Here is a 21,175-nt window from a genome sequence, read left to right as displayed (position 1 = left end):
CCAAATTTGATTGGATGGACTTTTGTAAACACCTGAGTGCAGGCATATATTTGGCGTATCACAAGAGATAAATGATCAGTTGGCAAAGGTACTCAAACTTAAAACTGGAAAAATGTAGTTTTCATTTCATGGGGACTTGAAGCTAATAATGTCTGACTAGCAAAAAAACACTGGGCCAAATGTTATCCTTTTGTTCATGTTCATGTTTACTTTTGTTGTCAGGTCATGTTTTATGCATATTAAAGTAAACCTTACTGCACTTAAGCACTTACAGTTATTTACATTTGTTTATGTATTTTTGTCTTTTATGGCCAGAAGCAAAAAAGAAAGGGGCGGCAGCTTCTTCTGTGACCGACTGTGTTAAACAGGCATGTGATATCATCTCACGTGGATCGCAGGCCCCTGAATTGAAACCAATTGAAATCGTATCGTGGCAGACTTTGTGGTATCGTTGTCCAAAGAATCGATACGTCCTGTCGTGATTAAACTCGACCCCTTGCTGTCAACAGATACAAAGGTAACAAAATCTAAACCAGTTACATTCTGTGCTACAATAAACTTAAAGCAATGTGCCCATGATATATATTTCACACCGTGGAAAGTACAGGAGGGCAAACAGGACAAGGCACTTGGTTGAAAACATAATGTATATATTTGTTTTTTTTTTCCTCTGATCAAGCTCAGTTAAATGCAGTTTGATGCTCCAGAACCTCCAAGTAGTCTGGCTCAGTATGCAGGTTAGCCTTAAGTTCAAAGTACTCGTTCTTAGTTTGCTCAAGCATGACCTTGCGTGGTCGCGAGTACATAATTGTCTCCATTAGCTTTAACTCCTCCTGGTGCCCCGGGACCTGCATGTCAGGCTGAAGCTGGGGCATGTTTTTCCTAAGGTACTCTGTTATTCCAAGCTGCTGCAGCTCCTTCTCCCTCTCCAGAATGTTCCTGTACAGGGAGTTGGGGTTTCCGAGAGTGACAAACTCGGCGGGACACTCTCCTGTCATGGGGCGGAACTTTGAGCTTGGGTTTCCTGTGAGCGGGGACGTGTTCTCCTTCTCCATTATACTCCGGCACACGTGATGCTTGGCGCTAGGTTCGTCGAGGCCATAATCCAAATCTGCGTCATGCTCCTTGTGTTGGGAGCAGTAGGTGGGGTTGCGGCAGATCTGCACAATGGGACTGTGTGATCTCTCCTCATACAGAGAAGCAGACCCTGTTCTCTGTGTCAGAGTGTGGTGTGTTGTTTTCTGCCCGTACATGCTGTAGTGTAAGTGAATGGGACTGCTGCTGTTGTTTTCCCTGGGCTGCTCCTCTGCTGCTTTTTTCTTTGCCCTTCTACGCCGCCGGTGCACCACAAACACTACCAATCCAGCTGAGCAGAATATAATCATGAGGACAAACATAAGGAGGCTTAGGATGAGCACAGAGAGTGGGACAGTGTCTGTGAGTGAACTGAGCAAACCCTTGCCAGCGCTGTCAGGCCCCAGAGTAGCAGTCACGCTCTCCTCCCCACCTGGGGACATCGGGTAGTAGGTCCCTAACCCAGGACACAGCACCTCATGACGAAGGTTTCGCAGTTCATCCTGCATCACTTTCTTTGGGGTGACACACAAAATGGAGCCCGCCACTGTGTCCTTTCTTAGTTTCTCCACCCATTGTTTGAGGCTGAGCAAGTCACAGCTGCAGTCCCAGGGGTTGTCCTCTAAAGAAATCTGCTCCAGCGAGTCGAGTTGATCAAGCACGTTGCTCACTGGCAGGTGCATAAGTAGATTTTTCCTCAGGTTTAATTTGGTGAGGGGCACATTGCGAAATATCTGCGCTGGAAGAGAGCTGAGCAGGTTGTTATTTAATGACAACAGCTTCAGGTTTGGCAGGGGATTAAATGTGCCTGGAGCAATCTCTTTGATAAGGTTGTATTCCAGATACAGGTATTCAAGGTTGTGGAGCCCCACAAACATTGTGGAGAACAGTTTTTCAATGCGGTTGCCATTCAAATACAGCTTTTTCAAACTGCTCAAGCTGAGGAAAGTTTCATTATCAATGTAATCAATTCTGTTGTTCGCCAGGTTCAGCAATTCTAAACTGTCATATGTGACAAAATCATACTTCAAGAGTTTCTGAATCATATTTCCTGTCATGACCAGTTTCGTGGGGCTTTGCTGGAGTATTCCGATATCTGATACCTTTTGAATTCCTCTGTCCTGGCAATGTATCAAAAAGCCAGCCACAGGGTGATTGTGACAGGAACAGTGCTCCACACAAGGACTGTTGGGAAGGTGAGACGGTGTCGGTACCTTGGCGTCATCTTTGGCGTCAATCAGCTTGGGACTCTGGGACACTTTGGATGAAGGAGTAACAACCATATCCAGTGACTTTGACGGCTCTTCCAGGTTAATGTCTGCATGGGACGGGCAGAGGATATCTCGCTTGACTTTAGCCAGAATGGTCCCCTTAAGGTGATGTGGCGTGCTGCACACCACATCCCCGATTGCTGACTGGGCCCTCATGTTTTCCATCCAGATTTTTAGATGCAAAATATCACAGTCACACACCCACACATTGTCCTCCAGGAGGAGCTCCATTATCCGCCCGATGTGCTCTAAAAACCCAACATAAGGCAGCGTCTGAAGCTTGTTGCCACGCAAGTCCAGGTGGGTGAGGGGCACGAACCGGAAAATGTTGCTGGGTAAAAACTCGATGGAATTATCATTGAGGATGAGGACCTTGAGGCGGATCAGTTTGTTGAAGGCCCCCGGCTCGATGACCCGAATGAAATTCGTGTCAGCTTGGAGAAACTCCAAATTCACCAGGCCTTGAAAAGTGTCCTCTTTCAGAGTGACGAGGAAATTGCTATTTATGTGGAGTTTTTTCAGTGAACCGAGAGTGCTAAAGACCCCTGGTTCCAGCTCTTGTATGCTATTACCCCCGATGTGCAGCGAAAGGGCATTCTTAAGCCCTTCCATTTCCTCGGCGCGGAGCTCAACCAAGTCATTTTTGTAAAGGTTCAGGTGGAAGGGCATACCTGACGGGACTTTGATTTGGGAGATTTTGCTGATGTTTCTCTGCTCACAGTTAAGATGAAGAATGCCATCTTTTCCTTCGCAGGAGCACAAAGAGTCACAAGACTCACTAATAGAGGATGATGCCTGTGAGGGATGGATATCTTGGGATCGGGCTGCTGTGAGAAACAAGCCGATGAAAATGATGCAGGGCAGCATTGCGGTCTGAGATATCTGTGAAGATAGGACAGAAGAATGGGCACAAGGGGTGGGGGAGGGAGGAAAAAGAACATTAAGCGCACATTGTCTTCCATGCAAAATCTGACACAAATTTAATGACTCATCTTTGTTAAATGATATTCAGTCCTAGGTACAAATGTCATACAAGTTTTATGTGTTACAACACATGAACTTTGGTTGTTGTACGTGTCAAAGTGCAACAGCGTAAAATTACATTCATGTGTGCATCATATGCATGAGGGGTATTCACACTTGTCTAGGATGAAAGACATTGTGTTGTGTAGACTAAAAATGCATGAAAAATGGATAACAGGAAAAGGCAACTCTCCTTTAATTCTGTAAAATTCATACTCAGTTTCGTGTTGATGTATCTACATAAAGCTATCCCACTGAGGCTTTTATGCTACTGAGCAATGTTATGTCCTGGGTGGACTTGAGGAATTTGAGTTAAACCAAGTGCAGCAGCTAATAATCCATATTATTACCATCCACAGTATCTGCCCGGACTCTGCTACCAATGAGTAAATACATTTCACAGGGTGAGCGATGACAGTAAGACAGCATCTCTTTCCAGTGACTCACACTGGGATAATGGTACATTTAAAGAAATGACTTTCTCATTTGACTGATTTTTCCTGCCCTTTCTACGCAGACTCATCTGAACAAAGACTTAATCAGTGTGACTCACACAAAGGCAGAAGGCAGTTTAGTCCATTTACAGCCCATGTCAAAGCAACATTTATAAAAAGCAGTTCTAAATAAAGAACTAAAAAATAAATGGTCGTGTCTTTCTTGTTGAACCAATTAACTTTCACTCAACTGGGCTGGAAGGGAGCACATCACGCACCACACCTTTTCCCATCAGTTTCATGTCTGTGAAATTGACTGTGTTATTCCACTGTTCCAAACTGTTCTCCACGTGGTGAACAAAAGGAGCGCACAAGACGGCTGCGTCCACTGAAAACAAGCTCTTGCGAGGAGACATCAAGCCTCAGCACCACATCTAAATCTATTACATTAATTGGACTAAGATCACAATGGATCAAAGGCTACATCACTCTCGGGAGACTGGTGGAGAAGTATAGACATCTTCCCATGATCAAGGATAACTAGATATCCACCATTCACTAACAGAACTCTTCAAAGAGATAAAACATGGGAAGATGGCGGGATGGCACAGCTGTTCTTGTTAACAAATCCGATTAGCATCTGGAAAGCTTCATTCTAACAAGACTAGGCAAGCCGAGTTCAGCCTGTGGAGAGCAGTGTATGTCAGAGACTGAAATCTATGACTCATGATCCATCTATAAATGACATTCAGCTCTCTTCTGACATAAGTCTGAAAAAATACTTCCCCCGTATTAAAAGTCAGTGAGACGTGGGGCACCTCTTCAGGGGAGGTTTGCAGTTGCCTGTGCCCAAAAGCAGGCAGTGTGGATCGGAGTGCTGTGGATCTACACAAACAGAATGCAAATCTATCCTTTGTACCTCTGTATGTAACTATATATTAAATTAAATACTCGCAACAGCCTGACTAGAAACGCTAAAAGATATATCAGATAACTGTAGTTAGCTCAGATGAAAGTCTTTCCAACCCCACAAATGACGGGTACGGCGTCCGAGGAGACGACTGAACCCCTCGACGGAGCTCCAAAGACAAAAGCTGAATTTAAAGGAGTCTCTTAAAACCGTAACTCCACTCTTCCTCCCTCCTTCTCTTTGACCCTTTTTTGCCTATTTCAAAGTGCCTCGATACATTTTTTGTGCTGTTGTGTGAAAACTATTGATGAAAACCAACATCCAACATCTTTGATGTATTCAGACATACACCCCAAGGTCACTCTACACTTTTCAGCCACAGCAGATGTAGACTCTCACTCTAGTAACCTGGGAAACTCTGAAATATTACAGAAAATACAACATAATATGACACAATAAAAAACATCCTTCTTAGCAAACCAAAATAAATATATAAATCTCTTTAAATATCATCTCTGACTATCTACCTACTGCCTTTCAAATAAGTTTACAAGCTACATGCATTAATAATCCATTTTACTCATGTCTACAGGGAATCACCACAACACCGGACAGACTACACCAGAATAATTAGTTGCATGTTCCGTCCTCCGGGGACATCCAGGGCTCGGAGTTAGCCTGCACAGCAGCACAACACCACCAACACCACCGACAGTACGACTACTACTACTTACTGCTCATGCAAACCAAACGTTTCCTACTGCTGCAGCTTCAAAGCATCTATCTAGCAAAACACAAGTTCCACACGACTTTTATTATGAAATATTCACAGGAAATGCAATGCTCATGTCAGTGAAAGAAGCACTGCTGCTGTCGTTCATTAAATATCCGTCTACAAAAGACGACAACAGTCATTCTTGGCATTTTTTGACAGCAGATCAGTTTGAAAGTGAGCTGTTTGATGTAGAGCTTCCGGCAATGAGCAACACACTAGTGTTGTGTCGTTTGCGAACGAATCGTTCAAAAAGAACAAATCTGTTGAGTGAACGTTCTGAACTGAATCACTTCCGGAACTGATTCGTTCAGTTGTCAGTTCAGTTGAGCTCAGCAGCGAGTGTGCAGACCGGGAGTGGAACTGCCGATTCGGTACGTGCGAACGATGAATCACTCGCAGGTCACGAGGCAGCCAGGGTGCAGGGAGGGACTGCCTACCTCGTAACGAATCACTCGGTGAACGAATCACTCGGTGAACGACGTAACCCTGATCCCTGAGTGATTCAAATCATTTCTTCTCAGCAATACACTTTCATAGGGACCGTTTTCTCCAAGCTAACAGCTAATGTAGCCAGGAGTCAAGCCACATGAACACAATCACACACCTCACCATTATTTTAAACAGACTTAGTTACCAGATAGTCTGAGTGGGCGGAAGTTCGCTGCAGAGATCAGCCTCTCAGTGGGTGGAACAAGCCACCCGCTGAAGTCCCGCCCTACCACCTCTGGTTGCATAGCAGTTATCAACCGTTTAACACGTCCTTTACTAACTTTTGTGTTTGATCTTGCGGGGATGTAGCCATTTTTCTGCCATGGTTCGCGTCCTGTAGGCGATATTTTTGTGGGCATGTTACACTAAAACCTGTTTCCCCCCAGCAATATTTTTGCAAGCGCACCGTTGCTGTGGCACCGCCCAGAACGATTATGATTGGTTGAAAGAAATACAAGCAGCGTTTTTTTCTCCAATCTTAAAGTGAGAGTCGGCCCAGCTAGACCTTTATTTTCTTGAGAAAGGTCTGGTGAGCGAGACTAGTTTCCAGATAAATAAACTTAAAACGTTAGGCTGGCCAGTGATGGGACTCACGCAGCAGCAGCTCAGCCGTGTATCAGTTCAGTGAGTTGGACTACGCAGTACACAGTCAGGCTCCTCCCGCCAAGCACTGAACGATTCGGTGAACGAATCTTTTTAATGAACTGATTCTAGTGATTCAGTAACATCAAAAGAACCGCTTTGCCCATCACTGCAACACACCTCCAACTTCTAGGCAATTTAACTAACTTATTTTCCAGGGTTCCAACACATCTTCATGAACAAAATTTCAAAACTTTTACATGACTTTTCTTGCCCTGGTGTTTTCTGATTCAAACTGTTTTCAAATATAACTTCAAATACAACTGTTAACCATCATGCACTCATGTACATGGACGATTACTGTAACATGTTCGTTGCACACAACAAAATTCCAGAACTTTTCCATAACTTTCAATGCTTTATACAAATTCCATGGCTTTTACAGGCCTGGAAAATGTGGTTGGGAAATTCCATAACTTATTTAGGTTTTCCATGACTGTGGGAGTTATCGAATCCTATTAGCACTGGGTTTAAATCTGAAATAAGGCCAAATAGGGGCTTTTGCTTTGCACAGTGACACCAAATCCAACCAATTTGATCATCCAATAATCAGTTTGACATTTTTTTTTAAGAACAAAAAAATCCAAATTCTCTGATTCTAGCTTCTTAAATATGAATATTTTCTGGCTTTTTACTCCTCTGTGACGGCAGACTGATTATCTTTGGGCTGTGGGCAAAACAAGACCTTTGAGGATGTCACCTTAGGCTTTGGGAAACACTGATTGACATTTTATTTAGAGCAGATGATTGATTAATTGGAAAAATCATTGACATTTTAATCAGTAATAAAATAATAATTGCTCGCAGCCCTACCTGTCATGTTCTGTTATAATCAAATCTGACTCCTGCTACTCTGTGCTGCCACTTTGCCACTGTACAGACACTTTAAGTTTATAATATTAATTGTAGCATCAGGTGTCCAACTAAGTATTGTATACCACTGAATACCACCGCAAGCTTAATCTTTATGTATTCAATGGAACTGAACTGTTTTTCAGTTACAATCATTTTCAGAAACTTAGGGCTTCAATTTTATCATGTTGCTTCTATCTTTTTTGTAAATATTACACATGTAAAGAGATGATGACATTGGAAAAGCCGATAAAAATATAAAGTCACACTTGCCCAGAAATCTCCCACATCTGTGAAGTCTCTAAGACATCACAGCGTGCTCTGAAAGCACCATCTTGAACCGATAATAGGCAGAAAATTGGGGAGATACGACTCTCTGTGTGCTTCAATTACCCATGTTTATCAATGGAAGTCAATGTTGGGAAAAATAATGAAGCACAAAAATCTAATTTGACAAACCTATTAAATATGTATTGTTTAGACAGTGATAACATTCAGAAAATGTCTCCGAAGCCTGGCATCCCAGAATATCTTTGGCCATTTCCTTTTCATTATTTATCTGTATTTGCTTGTTCAGAAGTCTGGTGGTGGTCATGGCACCCGAGGCACTCACCTCTGTGACCCTGATGGCTCGTAAGACAATGCGAAATGAAACAGACTATTAACAGATGTTATCGCATGCTGCATGATAACACTGCAGAGGGCAGATATGGAAAGGCATTAGCGTGATGCACTCTTTCTTCTTTATTTCAAACAGACTTCACTAACTGATCCATTTTTCCAGGTAATCAATGTTGCATGGAACGCAGCGTGACGGGCACGAGAGATGAAACGCTCTTCCGGTGCCAGTCTTCCGCTGCGCTCTCTTTTTTCGAAATTCAAATGTGCATCTCTTGCTGTTCAGACAATTCAATTAGAGATCTGCTGAGGCCCTATGAGATCTCCCCTCATGCATGTGTGTGAAGCCAACTCATCGTCCGACATCAAATGAGATGAGTAGGGAAAAAAAGCTAGTACAGAGCTGAGGAGGGCAAGACAGCAGAGGGAAAGTGGAGAAGAAAAATCTGTTGATGGAATATTTATCACACATTGAGGCTTTCTGTCGGCACTGTAACGTACACAATAGGCTTTGGCCACTTACAGATCCATAAATAGGATGTTCACACTTTATTTGGGCCGGCTATATGTTGTAGTGTTCCAGTGCAGCGCAGCGAAACGCTCCATAATATCATGAAAGTCCCACGCCCAATTATTAGAATGTATCATGCCACAGTGAAGAAGCTCCCACTGCGTCTTTCCAGCAGCTGTCACACGGATATATCATGAATACACATGTTCACATGCTGCATAGAACATGCAGAACACCACTCTGTGAATCTGCCGTCTTTCATGTAATCAATGCCCATAATCTACTGCTGCTAAGGACATGACTGATATTAACCGCCAACACAATCTGCACCTCTCTCACAATGATGTTGAGGTCCAACGTTTGGCTTTAAGTTTCTATACAGGAAGGTGAGGTTTGGTTAAAAGGCAGTAGAGTATAATTTAGTTAGAGTATAAAAAAATGTCCCAAGAGGAAACCTTCTGCTGGGCCATATAAAGTTAAATTTTTATGTGTACTAGCAATAATTCATATCAAAAAACAGAACTCTAATCCTAAGCCTCTCCATACACGACTCCCACCACCTGACTTTTCAACAAGCTAAGGTGTTGTGGCTCCAGCAGCACTTGGAAAAGCCGTTGTTTCTAGCAAAGACAATGGAGAACAGGCGTTCTTCTTCGGCGCTCGTCCTCGGCAAAGACTGACGGGTGTATACTGCCCCCGTCAGTTCCGACAGGAATCGATACGGCCCGCTGAAGGCTAAGTTGTATCCGGTACTTGTTTGCGTGTTGGCATCGACTTGGTACTGAAGTATCGGTTCTCATGTCAACCCTACTAGGGATGCACCGATTTATCAGCTGAACGTTGGTTGAGCCAAAATACGCCTTATTAACTCTTATCAGCCGATCAGCGGATATCATTTCTCATTGTGTCATGTCAATTTTGCACAGGCTCAAAAGCACAGCTCCAGCATGATGTGTTTGGGATGAACAGAAATCTTACTCTGAACTCCTTCCGGACGCATTGGGGGACTTACCCTATTCTCTGATAGCTACATTACAACATATACGTGTTGAAAATGGCAGGACGAGAGCTAGTTAACGTTAGCTGTTAGCAGTTAGTGGCTGGAACTAACAGCTAATGGCGACTCCATTGAGTTACATTATGATGTGTTCAAGCTTTATTCAGTAAAAATGATTACTAGGCAAAAATACTAAGTTGTTCAATGATGTTTTTGGCCTTGTACTAAAGGGTTGTTAATAAATAGATACATTTGTATAGTTGAACTAGTGCTCATTCAAAGATAGTTCAGTGGAGGGTTCAATGAGTTCAGCATGTTTTTATAAATTTCAAAGGATTCCTTTGATTTCCTGTCATAAAAGAACTATCATCCAAATTTTTATTTCAAACATCAGCTTCTGTATCAGGCCCCAAATGTCACAATCAGTTCATAACTGACCCCATATCTGTACCATATTGCATGACTCAACTTTAATATTCTTTTCCACTTTACTTTTTCCCTTCTTGTAAGTTTACCAGTGTACCACCAACTGCCATAAGTAGGTTGAAACATTAGATCAACTGCCACTATCCATCTGTGTAATGTGACTAAGCAATGAAGCTACATATTTTGCCAAAAGTTTACTCATGCCACATCAAGATTCTTACTAAAAATCCATGTTGTGTTGAAACTGACATCTTGCTTCTTGCTGCTTTTCCTACGCAGCCTCTCCTGTTCTCAATATGACTGGTCAGAATCTGTCTTTGACACAGTTTGACTTTGACAAAACTTCTGAATGACAATTATATCCGCTATACATTGGGAAAACCAGAGGTTGCTCTGAGCATGTAATCTTTACTGAAGAGCACAAAGCACATGTGCCCTTGCTTTCCATTGATTTTGCACGCTTCATGCACCAAACGGTCAGAGCGCTGCAGTCCCACTTGTTTTTCATCCCCGGTACATTTGTCATAGTTTGCAGCGAATTGACACACACGATACAGACGCAGGATATGACAACACAATGTGAACCTGGATTTGTACCGACTTAGCGTGCACTCTATCCAGTTGACAGTTTAGGGCATTATTTTTAGATAATATGAACACAGCTGTAGTCATGTTCTGTCCTCATCACTGTCAAAGTAAGTAAAGCATGCTGGAGCCACAAATAGCCCATAAGGCAGGAGCCTAATTCCTTTTTCTGTAGCGTGAGGCAACTTGATGTACAAGTATGAAAGGCTTGTTATCCCTTGTGGCACCCGACAGATAGAGCCATTCTCCCAACTCCGTCAAGACTGATAAAAGTCACTCTATATTTGTGTTTAAACATATCGAGTGAATATCTTGTGGATACTCTAGAATTCTCTTGGTTTATCGACTTGTTTGGAGAGGCTTCACAGCCACCTCAGCTCTAAGCTTTTTTATGACCTTAGTCATCCTCATTGCTAGGCTACCTGCAGTCATCGTGATTTATGGATCTTGACAACAGGGGGGTTGAAGGAGTCCATTTTAATTCACTGAAGTCTGAGGCTTCCTGTCAGGGCCATATAAATAGTGTATAATATACCCGTGCATCATCTACATGTCTAAAATGTAAATGTAATCTTTACTCCATAACACGGATCACACACTATGATGGTGAATTCCAAGCAGGTGGCGACTGTTTGTAGACTAAACATTATTCTAAGACTCATTAGTGGAACTTGTGGAGGAGACGATCTCAGTTTATGCCAAACAGTTCACATGATATAAGAGGTGGCCTGCAAATGGCGTCACATTATGTATTTAACGTCAGGTTACGTAGGTTAGATTTAATAAAGTTAAGCTATGTAGGTTCAGTCTTGTAGAAGAAACATGGTTGGCGTTGTCATGTTGCCAAGTAACATACTTAACTTAAAGTCGTGCAGTTTAGGTTTAGGCAAGTAAACTTATGTAGGTTGGGTTTAGTAAAGTGACGTCGGTTAGGTTTAGGAAAAGAAATACGGTTGGGCATCGTCACGTACTTAAAGTAACATACTTACGGCAAACTTATGTAGATGGTTTAGGCAAGTAAAGTTACATAGGTTACAGTTAATTTAGTTAAGTTACGTAAGTTTGGTTTAGGAGAAGAAATGTGGGTGGGTTACTGAGTTACACAGTCGGGTTTTGGCAAGTAAAGTTGCATAGTTTAGATTTTGATGAAAAATGGGTGGGTGTTGTCACGTTACATACTTAACCTAAAGTTATTAAGTCAGGTTTCGTAAAGTTACATAGGTTAGATTTAGAAAAAAGAAATCCACTTGAGTGTCGTCCTGTTATGTGCATAATATTAAGTTACGCACTTAAGGTAATGCACTTAACGTAAAGTGACGTAGTCAGGTGTAGGCAATTAAAAGTTATGTAAAGGGCTGCCCCCAACTATGAATTCTCCCAGTCGACATTTAGTCGTTATTTAGGGCCATTAGTCGACTAGTCGCCTGCATGTTTGTGATATTAATTTAATTATTAGATTATATATTTTGGGCGGGGCAACACAATGGTTTAAGTTGAAGGTCTGAGAAAGAATAGTATCATTAACATTGTTAACACTGTGCTACGTTGCAGAGAAATACAAAACCGTACTAATGAACCTTCATTAATATAGGCCTATATTTTATCTACAAGTGCACGTCACACACTGAGCGAGCCGCCTGTTAATGAAGCTGTTGGCAAAGCAGTAATGATTGTGCTAAGTGGCTACTGGGCATGTAGCTACTTACATGTTTTAGATGGTACGTCATGTTTGTAGTGGACGAATTATGATGAATAGCAAATGTTTGCCTGCGGAGTTTACATATCACCTTGGGTTCGTCCTTCACCTTCTCAAAATGATGCCACACTTTGGATTCCCTGCCCGACATGTTATTAACTAGCCTGTGGAATAACCGCAGGCCCTGTAAGTAAACATGACTCCTATCTGACTGCTGAATGTGGCCACTTCCTGTGTCTGTCCTTTCAAATTAAATTTCCACATGATGCAGTCATACAGGTTTTGATTTATTTTGAGATTACTAGAGATTACTTATTTAGAGTTTCAATTTTTTTTCTGTTTGTTTTTTTTTTTCTTTTCTGCAACTAAGCCACCAATGAAATCTTGCCGACTAATGACCTTTCTGGTTGACTAACCTATGGTCGAGTATTAGTAAAGTAACGTAGGTTAGGATTAGAAAAAAAGCAACATGGCGGCAACATGGTGAAACCCCGGTCTCCTGGGGGATAGTCCTGTGTTTGTTTGACCCCCACACCACCTCAACCTGCCTCCTTACGAGGACTTTCACTCCTTATACCACTTTCTTCTTTACTCCTGTCAGGGGACTGGTTATGTAACTGCAGCCTTGCAGATCACTTGGGTTTCAGACAAATTTCTGGCTCAAGATTACGTGGATTCCACACGAATTCTGCTGCATTACTTTTTGTAGGCATAAACACAAACAGTGCTTGAGAACAGCTTGCACCAACTGAACCAAACTTGTGCGTCTTCAAACTATTAAACCAACCCCGCATTCTCCACCTAGATAGGAATTAGGCTGTAGCAACCCATACTTCCTCCACCAACTGCTCTGCAGAAACAAAGATCCTCTTGGCAGTGCTGCAGGCACACAACCTCAGTGACCAGGGAGGCGAGGATCATACCCCGTGCTCTGACGGCTGCTACAAGGGTTGCATCTTTAGACACATCATCAGTGGCCTGTTAAAAAGCTACATCAGCTGTGCGCTTGCTCACGTCATGCAGCAGTTCTAACAGCTGGCAGCTGATCATATGGCAAGACATACACAGCGGAGCCTCATATACTGAACTGCTTTACACAGAGACAGCTCGTACATCTATGTGAAGAAAAACCGGGACAAGTACAAAAAAAAATCCCTTTCACTTTGTGGCTACCTTGTGTACTGAACAGCCTCCTCTCTAACTGTTCACTGCTGGTGGGCCTTAATTTCTGATAGTGAACATATGCATGATAGAACTAATAATAGAAGCACAAAGACTGCGTGGGGAGGGGAGGGGGGTGGCTGTGCTCCCCTGGCAAGCACGATTTAGCAGGCTTGCATTTCAAATGGTCTGTTTAACTAATGTGCAGTAATTAGTTCTCCAGAAATGAGCAGGCAGATTACACCAGTATAGTGCCATCAAGGTGCATTCTGTAAGGAAAGACATCTGCACCAAACAGATGTAAAATTTCTGTGTACATTATTGTCCCTTTCAAAAAAGAGACTATAAGGATACCCACTCCAGAGGCGGCTGGAACTGGAAAGTCCGGTACGTCACTGTTGCACTGTAAGATTATTTCCGTATTATTTTTTTTTTAAGTTGAATTAATTAGTTGGTGTGGAACACTGACAGCACATCCCACCTTAAGTTAGGATGTCCTACATAATCGTCTCCCCGTCTTTATTTCTTCTCAGCTGTTTGAATTGCCCATTTAAAACGAGCACGCACCCTCAGTAAAAAGGCTGCAGGCTAACGGTAATGACGGTCTTATGATTCACTCCATAAATAGGTGTAGATGTGCCGTCTGATACGCAAACTCCAGTCTCAGAGGAGCCACACATTATAGGTAGACAGACCTGCTCACAGAGCATAAACAACATAAAGGGCAACACCTAGAACACTCTGTAGTGTCTCCGCAGCAGGACTAAGAGGTTAATCAGAATGGTTTATGTTGTGCATGTCGTTTTGTGAACGCACTTTCTTCCTCCGTTTTACTTTTAACGAGCCTTTAAACAAAAATGACACGTACGCTCTATAAAAAATATCACCTACAAACTAGAAAATACTCTCACATTAAATCATTTTGGCTGAAGATATTTAAATTCTTGCATCAGTAAAACAAAACAGATCTACTGTTGACATTTATGCGTCTGAAGTTACACTCACACATACTTAAACACAATCTGTTTTATAACAGATTGCAGTGTCATGCATGTACATGTACTTCCTGTCTGTGTGGCTTCCTTAATTGGCAGATGTATAAGTGGTTTGATTTGTAATACACTGTATGCTTACAGCTCTACAACAGAACCCAGCTGAGTTCATTAATTGGACAAAGTATACTAAAGCTGTTTTTACGATCACATCTGCTAGTGGATGTCGTCAGTATCAGTTATATTGTATTCTTTAAAGTGACAATTCGTCAAGAGGTCTACTATAAAAATACATTTTAAATTGTATTTGTTTTGTATTTCAGTGATTGTTACAGAGCCATCTGCCATGTAGACGATTACTGTCCTAAGCAATACTGCAAACTTTGGCAAGCAGCTGCATATTTGGTTGTACGTAGTGAAAAGAAACGAAAAAGAATGGTGCCCAGCTTTAAGCCCTGTGGATCAGCTTTGAGCTAACCGAGCAAAAACATATCCAAAGTTCCCTCATCTCTTGCGGTGAGGAAAAAGTAATAACAGGACAGAAGATTAGCACAAAGTCACGACTATCTCTTACTGTTTGGGAAACATGGTCTGGCAAGCTTTACCTCGGACAGAAAATCACTGTTTGGATCGCGTACGCCCCTTATTCTGATTCTCTGTCAGCTCTTTCCTCTCCCTGTTTATCCATAATTCATTCCTGTGCTATACTGGGATCAGTTTAAGTTGCTTTATGATGCGGAGCTCATAGAACAGAACCTCCACCCATTTGACAACCTGAGCAGACTGATGCACCAGCCTGAAGGAAATTCAGCCTACACTACCAATGGAAATAACAAGCCTCCTTGGAACTGCCAGTATCAGATAGAGCAAACTTTAGCAGTCCACAGACAAAGCTTCTGGGTTGATGGGTAGAAAGTATTCTCACAGAGGGCTGGAACATATCCTCAACAGGATAAGCTGGTTAGAAGTTGGAAAGATTGATAGACGTCAAGTTTGTACATGTCTGTATGCAATTAGTGCACAACCCTTCGGCCGTTCATCATGAGTGCACTTACTTATATTCATATCACACTGTGTTAGTTTATGTTTTGCCAAAAGAAGCGAGGGATAAAAACACCCCGAATGATGGACATGAACTGAATATAACCCGCGTTGTGAAGCTTGATCTCTGATGTTAAAGAGAAAGTTTTGATTTGACGTGCTAGTTTCAGGACAAACCTTGGGAAACTCAGTCAGTGGGGTGATGCTTTGTAGTTGTAGTCCCAGTTTGTGATTCATGCCAACCTTACACCAAGCGACTTCTGAAGCGATTTCACTGTGGCAAACAAAGTTCCAATGTTAGAATAGCTTTTGAAGAGTTTTGCTGGAGTTATGACACGCTCCAGTGATCTCAATCACATGGTGTAAGGTGGTCATAAAACTCACTCCGAGCTTGCTCAAACATGTATAATACTTATGCAAGTTCTCAGTCTTGGGTCAAGCAAATATTGAAGTTCAATAACGTGACATTGTCAACGACCCAAACAGGAAGCAGCAAACCAGGTAGACAGCAAACATGGAGGGGGCGCCAGGGAGGAGCAAGACTAAGTCTCGGTTCTCTTTAAGTATGGAAAAGCGGGAGAAACTGGTGGAGCTGTGTAAGAAGAAGGAGTCATTTAATTTGACGTGTATCTGACCCACCAACCAGCACTTATCATATTTCTTAAAGGGAGCTAAGCCCTATTCGGACGGGATTAGTTTAACGTGGAGACGTGGGGTAAAGTAATTATTACCAGGGATTTCAGTCTCGTCCGAACGCGCCATGTCTGTAATCATTACGGATAATGTCAGTAAAAGTTACGGCGACTTTTACCTTCTGTAAAACGGTCCGGAGAAAATACATCGGGTAATATTAATCCAGTGCGAACGCGATCCTCTGTAAAAATGTATGTAAATATTTCGTCACGTCCTGTTTACAACCATTCTTCCACGTTTTTTCGGATGATGGAGGCGCTTGAAGAAGCATTCGGTGTTGTCGGCAGTCGTGATAGTGGACATTCTTCTAATGATTGCATAGCCCTACGTGGGAGACCAATCAAAAAGGTTGAGAAGAAAGCACTTTTCAAAGCCACGAGACTTCTGGTTGCGTTAGGTAGGCCTAATATAAATCCATATTGCTAATCGTTGTGTGCACACAATCCTGATATTGGGCTAATCATTAATTATTATTACACATACAGGAAGCAACGTAGCACGCACATGCTGATAGGGAGGTGGCGCCAGAGTGCAAACCAAGTTACCACTCCCATCTCTGGTAGAATTACGGAGATTTCTTGTCCCGTGCGAATCGGACATTTATATTACAGACATCCTGTGGTAAACTGACATTAGTCCACATCCCTATGTAAAACTAATCCCGTCCGAATAGTACTTTTGGTGTAGTATTTTCCACCAGGAGCAGGATGTAGTTGTAGCCTAGAAAATAATGACCCTGAAATCGTATAGTGTGTGCCTGAAAACTTACATTGTCTTAAGATATGAAGACTTTAATCTTTTAAAAGTATTTCCAAAGTATTCTAGTGTATGGCTGATAAAAAGGGTATATTTTTACATAAAGGTCTTGCCAAGAGAAGCTCTAAATAATTTATTGGAGTCCACTTAAGGCAGAAACTTTAACGGTTTAAGGTAACTTGTTTTTCTGCCCCGTTTTCTTTTTTAGGACCAGGTACAGTGGCTGAGTTAATTGAGTGTCTGATGACTTAACAACCACAGAGACTTGAGCTGACCTGCGTGGTCTCCCTCAACAAGACCTTTCAAGACCAATTAAGTAGGAATGCCAGAGCGGGCAGTTAGAGTCGCTGGACGGCATTCTGAAAACTCCTGTTGGAACCTGTTAGTGGAACAAAAACTTCAAAGTCAGACCGCAAAACGTCTCAGCACCCATAATTCCTTATTTATATTTGGGATGGATTACCGCCTGGCACATTAAAATGCTTCAAATCATAACAGAAACTGAAGATTAAATGCATTTACAGGCAACACAGCACGCACTGTTCCACACGTAAGAAGTGTGTGCACACCACACGTGACGTCGGTGTTGCATTTCAAACAATGCACTGTTTATTGTCCTAAATAATCTGCTCGCTGAGCATTTCATCAGAATGCTTACGGCAGCCCATCATATTCCATGTGCGACTTCCCAAACAGCAGGTTTTTCAATATTTATAACACATTCAGCAAGATAGATAGACAGGCGGCGGATGGATGGATGTGCTCAGCACCTGTCACGAATGTCTGTTTTCAAGAAGACAACAAACCCCGGCTGCACGGTGCATTGTTATTTCTGTAAAATGTCACGTTAAAACATTGATCAGCAACACGGCTTTTTTTAAAGAATCATGAATCTGTTGTGGGGAAAATGGTTTTAAGTGCTGCGCCTACATTTGGACTGAGGCTCCTGAAAATTTTAAATGAGGAGCGCCGGTGCTCCTAGTGGAACAATCTAGTGTGGAGCCCTCACTGGCCCGGAGCTCCCACCTCCTATAGCCTCTGTGTCTCCTGACAAAGACATAAAGCAAGAAAGGCTTTTAGTGGAAGAAGCCATTTTCTTTCAGGTGTGATAACACACTCCTGGACAATACAACATGGAGTGAGTAAGCAGACAGGCAAGAGCTAGTTTTAATAACACTGAGTACCTTGTCTGACAATTACATAGAGAGCATTTTAACAGGGAGTGCTTTTCACAGTGTGAGCCCTACCTGATAATTTACTCCAATTCACACTGGCCGTACCTCACTGCGACACATGAAGCAGATAATGCCGACGACCTGACTTGGCAGCACAGGATTCCTAATTTACTTGGAGGTCACAACCAACAGTTGCGTGCATCCACTAATACTTGAAGTCAGGCTGCCTTTGCTTGAGGGCTGAAGCAGAGAATGAGACGGCAAACGCGAGATAGTGAGACTTGTTGCGTCCAGCTAGGGGTTCTTTCATTTCAGCCTGACATGGGATAGCAGATTAGAGCCCCCTGCACTGGATTGCTTCGGCGTGCACGTGTGCTCCTGTGTGTTTTCTCGCTCGTGCACACCCCCCAGCTTTGTTTATGTCCGCGTACGAGCCCTGACCGTCTATCAACTCCTCGCAGCGCCCTGCAGTGTTCCCAGGCACCAATTATGGTGGGACTTGTCCCTTTTTCTTCTGTATTGGAAGTGATGTGGCTTGGCCTACAGGGTCGACACCACCACTACACCCACATATCTGCAGAGATCCTGCCAGCGCCCGCGGCCCTCCACCGCAATCCTGGAGAAATGATAATTATGACATCCGCCCACTCAAGAGGCAAGAGATAGTTCAACTCCCTTGCCCCTTGTTCCAGCCCTTTTTTTTTTTGACTGATTCAATATTCTGTGGGCTCGCGCTGCCTACTTTCTCCGTGTCATAGAGAGGCAGAGGCTCTCCAATATATCTGCAGGCTCCCTCTGTCTGAAAGTAGTGTGCTTTAATAAAGTTTCACAATGCCCTCTTCCCTTGTTTCACCCCTGAGCTGATACTCTAAAAACTGCAGACTACTCTCGCTGGTCAGACCAATTTCCTTTGGCATTTTCACACCACCTATTCAAACACACACGTCTGTGTTTCTCCTCGCTGCGAGCCATTTGCTCAATAGGGGTCTAATCAACAATTTTCTGTTGTTGCTTGATTATTGGTGTCGAGCCACTGGTTCCTTTAAAGCAGGAGAGAAGAGAGAAACGGCCGTCGTTATAAATGCAAATAATTATTTGCAGACCTTAATAGAATTTTCTTTTTTTTTTTTTTGTGGCAGCACACAGAAGTCCCTTTGTGAATCATCCTTTTTGCATAATTTGTGAAATTGTCCCACATGTGTCTCCACACACAAACCATTCATCTATAATTAATCTCATAATGCTCAGTTGCATCAGGCTTAAGAAGCCCATACATTATGGTATGGGAAGCTATTAGATTATTAACCACTGATTCATCCAAGCAAAGAATTGGGACCCAACCTCAATTATGCATTTTACAACTTAAAGCTAATGACGCTTATTCCCTTCATTAACTTGCACTTTAATTGGAGTGTAACCTCACATGCAGGACAAAGTGCAAACACATTAAAGATATGGTTAATGTGCACAGATTATGGCTGCAAATGAGATTAAGAGACAGAATGTGTTTGAGATAAAACATCCTCCTCTTTGATTGGCTGTCCCAAGTCGTGATGCGGTCCCCATTAAACACCTGTGACCGCTGACTGTAATTACAAATATTCATACGCAACTATTAGCCGTGGCTGAATGCCAAAAAAAAAAAAAAAAAAAAAAAAAAAAAAGAGGAGGCACTGGGCACCTGACTGTGTACCCGAGCAGATTTCTATTACCGCAAAGAAAAATAGAGCCACTTTAAGTTGCATGGATTTCCAGTGGGGTGATAATAAGCAGTGCACAGGCGCAGCACCAGCCTTCATTACCATAAGCCTGCACAGCGCCGTAGGATACAGTAACTGCGCGTGGCACATCGCCAGGTGTGTGCTCGAGGTAATGGAGCCCCCGCAGGAAAACTCACTCTGTTACCTTGCTGTCAAGTCCGAGCACTTTTCACTTCACTTTATCTCTAGTGATGAATAATAAGCTTTGTGTTATCGCGTCAGTCACACACACACACACACACACACACACACACACACACACACATTTCACAGGAATGCACTTTTTTATGGTTAAAATGGAACACACTGTAGCTAGTTGGAACCTGCCCATAATGGACACCTGGATTCCTTCCTACCTAAGCTGTGTCATAATACAGCAGGATGACACCCTCCATAAAGCCCACCTGCTCCAAAAAAAGTCATTACGCACAATACAGTGTCAGATTTAACACACACACACACACACACACACACGAATATCACACGAATATCACAAGTGACTCTTTTGCGCTGCTTACCGTCTATAACTGATGCAAACAAGGGAAGGCTATTCCAAATTTCACCGTACTGAGTCCATCAGTATATACAGGGAAGCGACGCATTGGAGAGGGGCAAACCTCCACAACACTTTCCCCCCTTCTCCTTTCAAAAAACACAAGCCTGACGCACGGAGAAACTTCACAGGCTCCGTCAGTCCTCACTTGTCCTCTCCGGCTTCCACAGTCTTTCTCGGGTCTGACAACGCTGTCACACACTGTGCGACTAATTATTCCCTTGCGCCAGGCGCTCGCGGTGAGGTTTCACTCCGGTCCCGGGATGATTGAGCGTCGCCCTCCTCCCGCAGCCGCCTCGGAATTAATTATGATTAAGTTGCAGGTTCGAGACACGAGAATAAAACACTGTTCTTCAAAAAAAAAACAACAAACAAACAAAAAAAACCCACAACAGAATATATTTTTCTTTTACAGTCCACTGTGAAGGATGAAAGCGCGCACCGTGCCCAGCTCTTGCGCCGCGCCGCGCGCTCTGTGTAGTTAACCAATCTGCGATGTATTGGAGTTGCTCCGTAATTTGCATGCTGTAGAGGTGGACTACAGAGACGGGAAGCTGCGTCAAGCCAGGCACGATGAAAAGAAGGGTTTCCACTGCCTTTCACAATAAAACCCACAGCACACAGCATTTTCCCACACAGCTCCTCCCAACAAATCCAACCTACTATAGCAGCTTCCCACTTACATATATAATCCACCTCCACATTTAGTAATCATAAAAAGAAAATCAATCCCTCCATCTT

The 21,175-nt window shown here is 42.8% G+C and overlaps 1 protein-coding gene across 1 annotated transcript; it reads right to left on the bottom strand.

Moving 5' to 3' along the window:
- Positions 1–653: 653 nt before the first annotated feature.
- Positions 654–20,538, bottom strand: slitrk6 (SLIT and NTRK-like family, member 6). The gene is made up of 2 exons (XM_033616256.2): positions 20,400–20,538; positions 654–3,227 (listed from the first exon to the last, which is right to left on the bottom strand). Exon 2 carries the CDS (start codon positions 3,210–3,212, stop codon positions 681–683), a length of 2,532 nt encoding a protein of 843 aa, XP_033472147.2. The 5' UTR covers positions 3,213–3,227; positions 20,400–20,538; the 3' UTR covers positions 654–680.
- Positions 20,539–21,175: the final 637 nt, after the last annotated feature.

Source organism: Epinephelus lanceolatus, chromosome 24, assembly GCF_041903045.1.
Source record: "Epinephelus lanceolatus isolate andai-2023 chromosome 24, ASM4190304v1, whole genome shotgun sequence".
In the NCBI taxonomy this organism is placed as follows: Eukaryota; Metazoa; Chordata; class Actinopteri; order Perciformes; family Serranidae; genus Epinephelus; species Epinephelus lanceolatus.
Note: the sequence above shows the minus strand (reverse complement) of the source record. Positions and strands in the feature narration are given on the sequence as shown.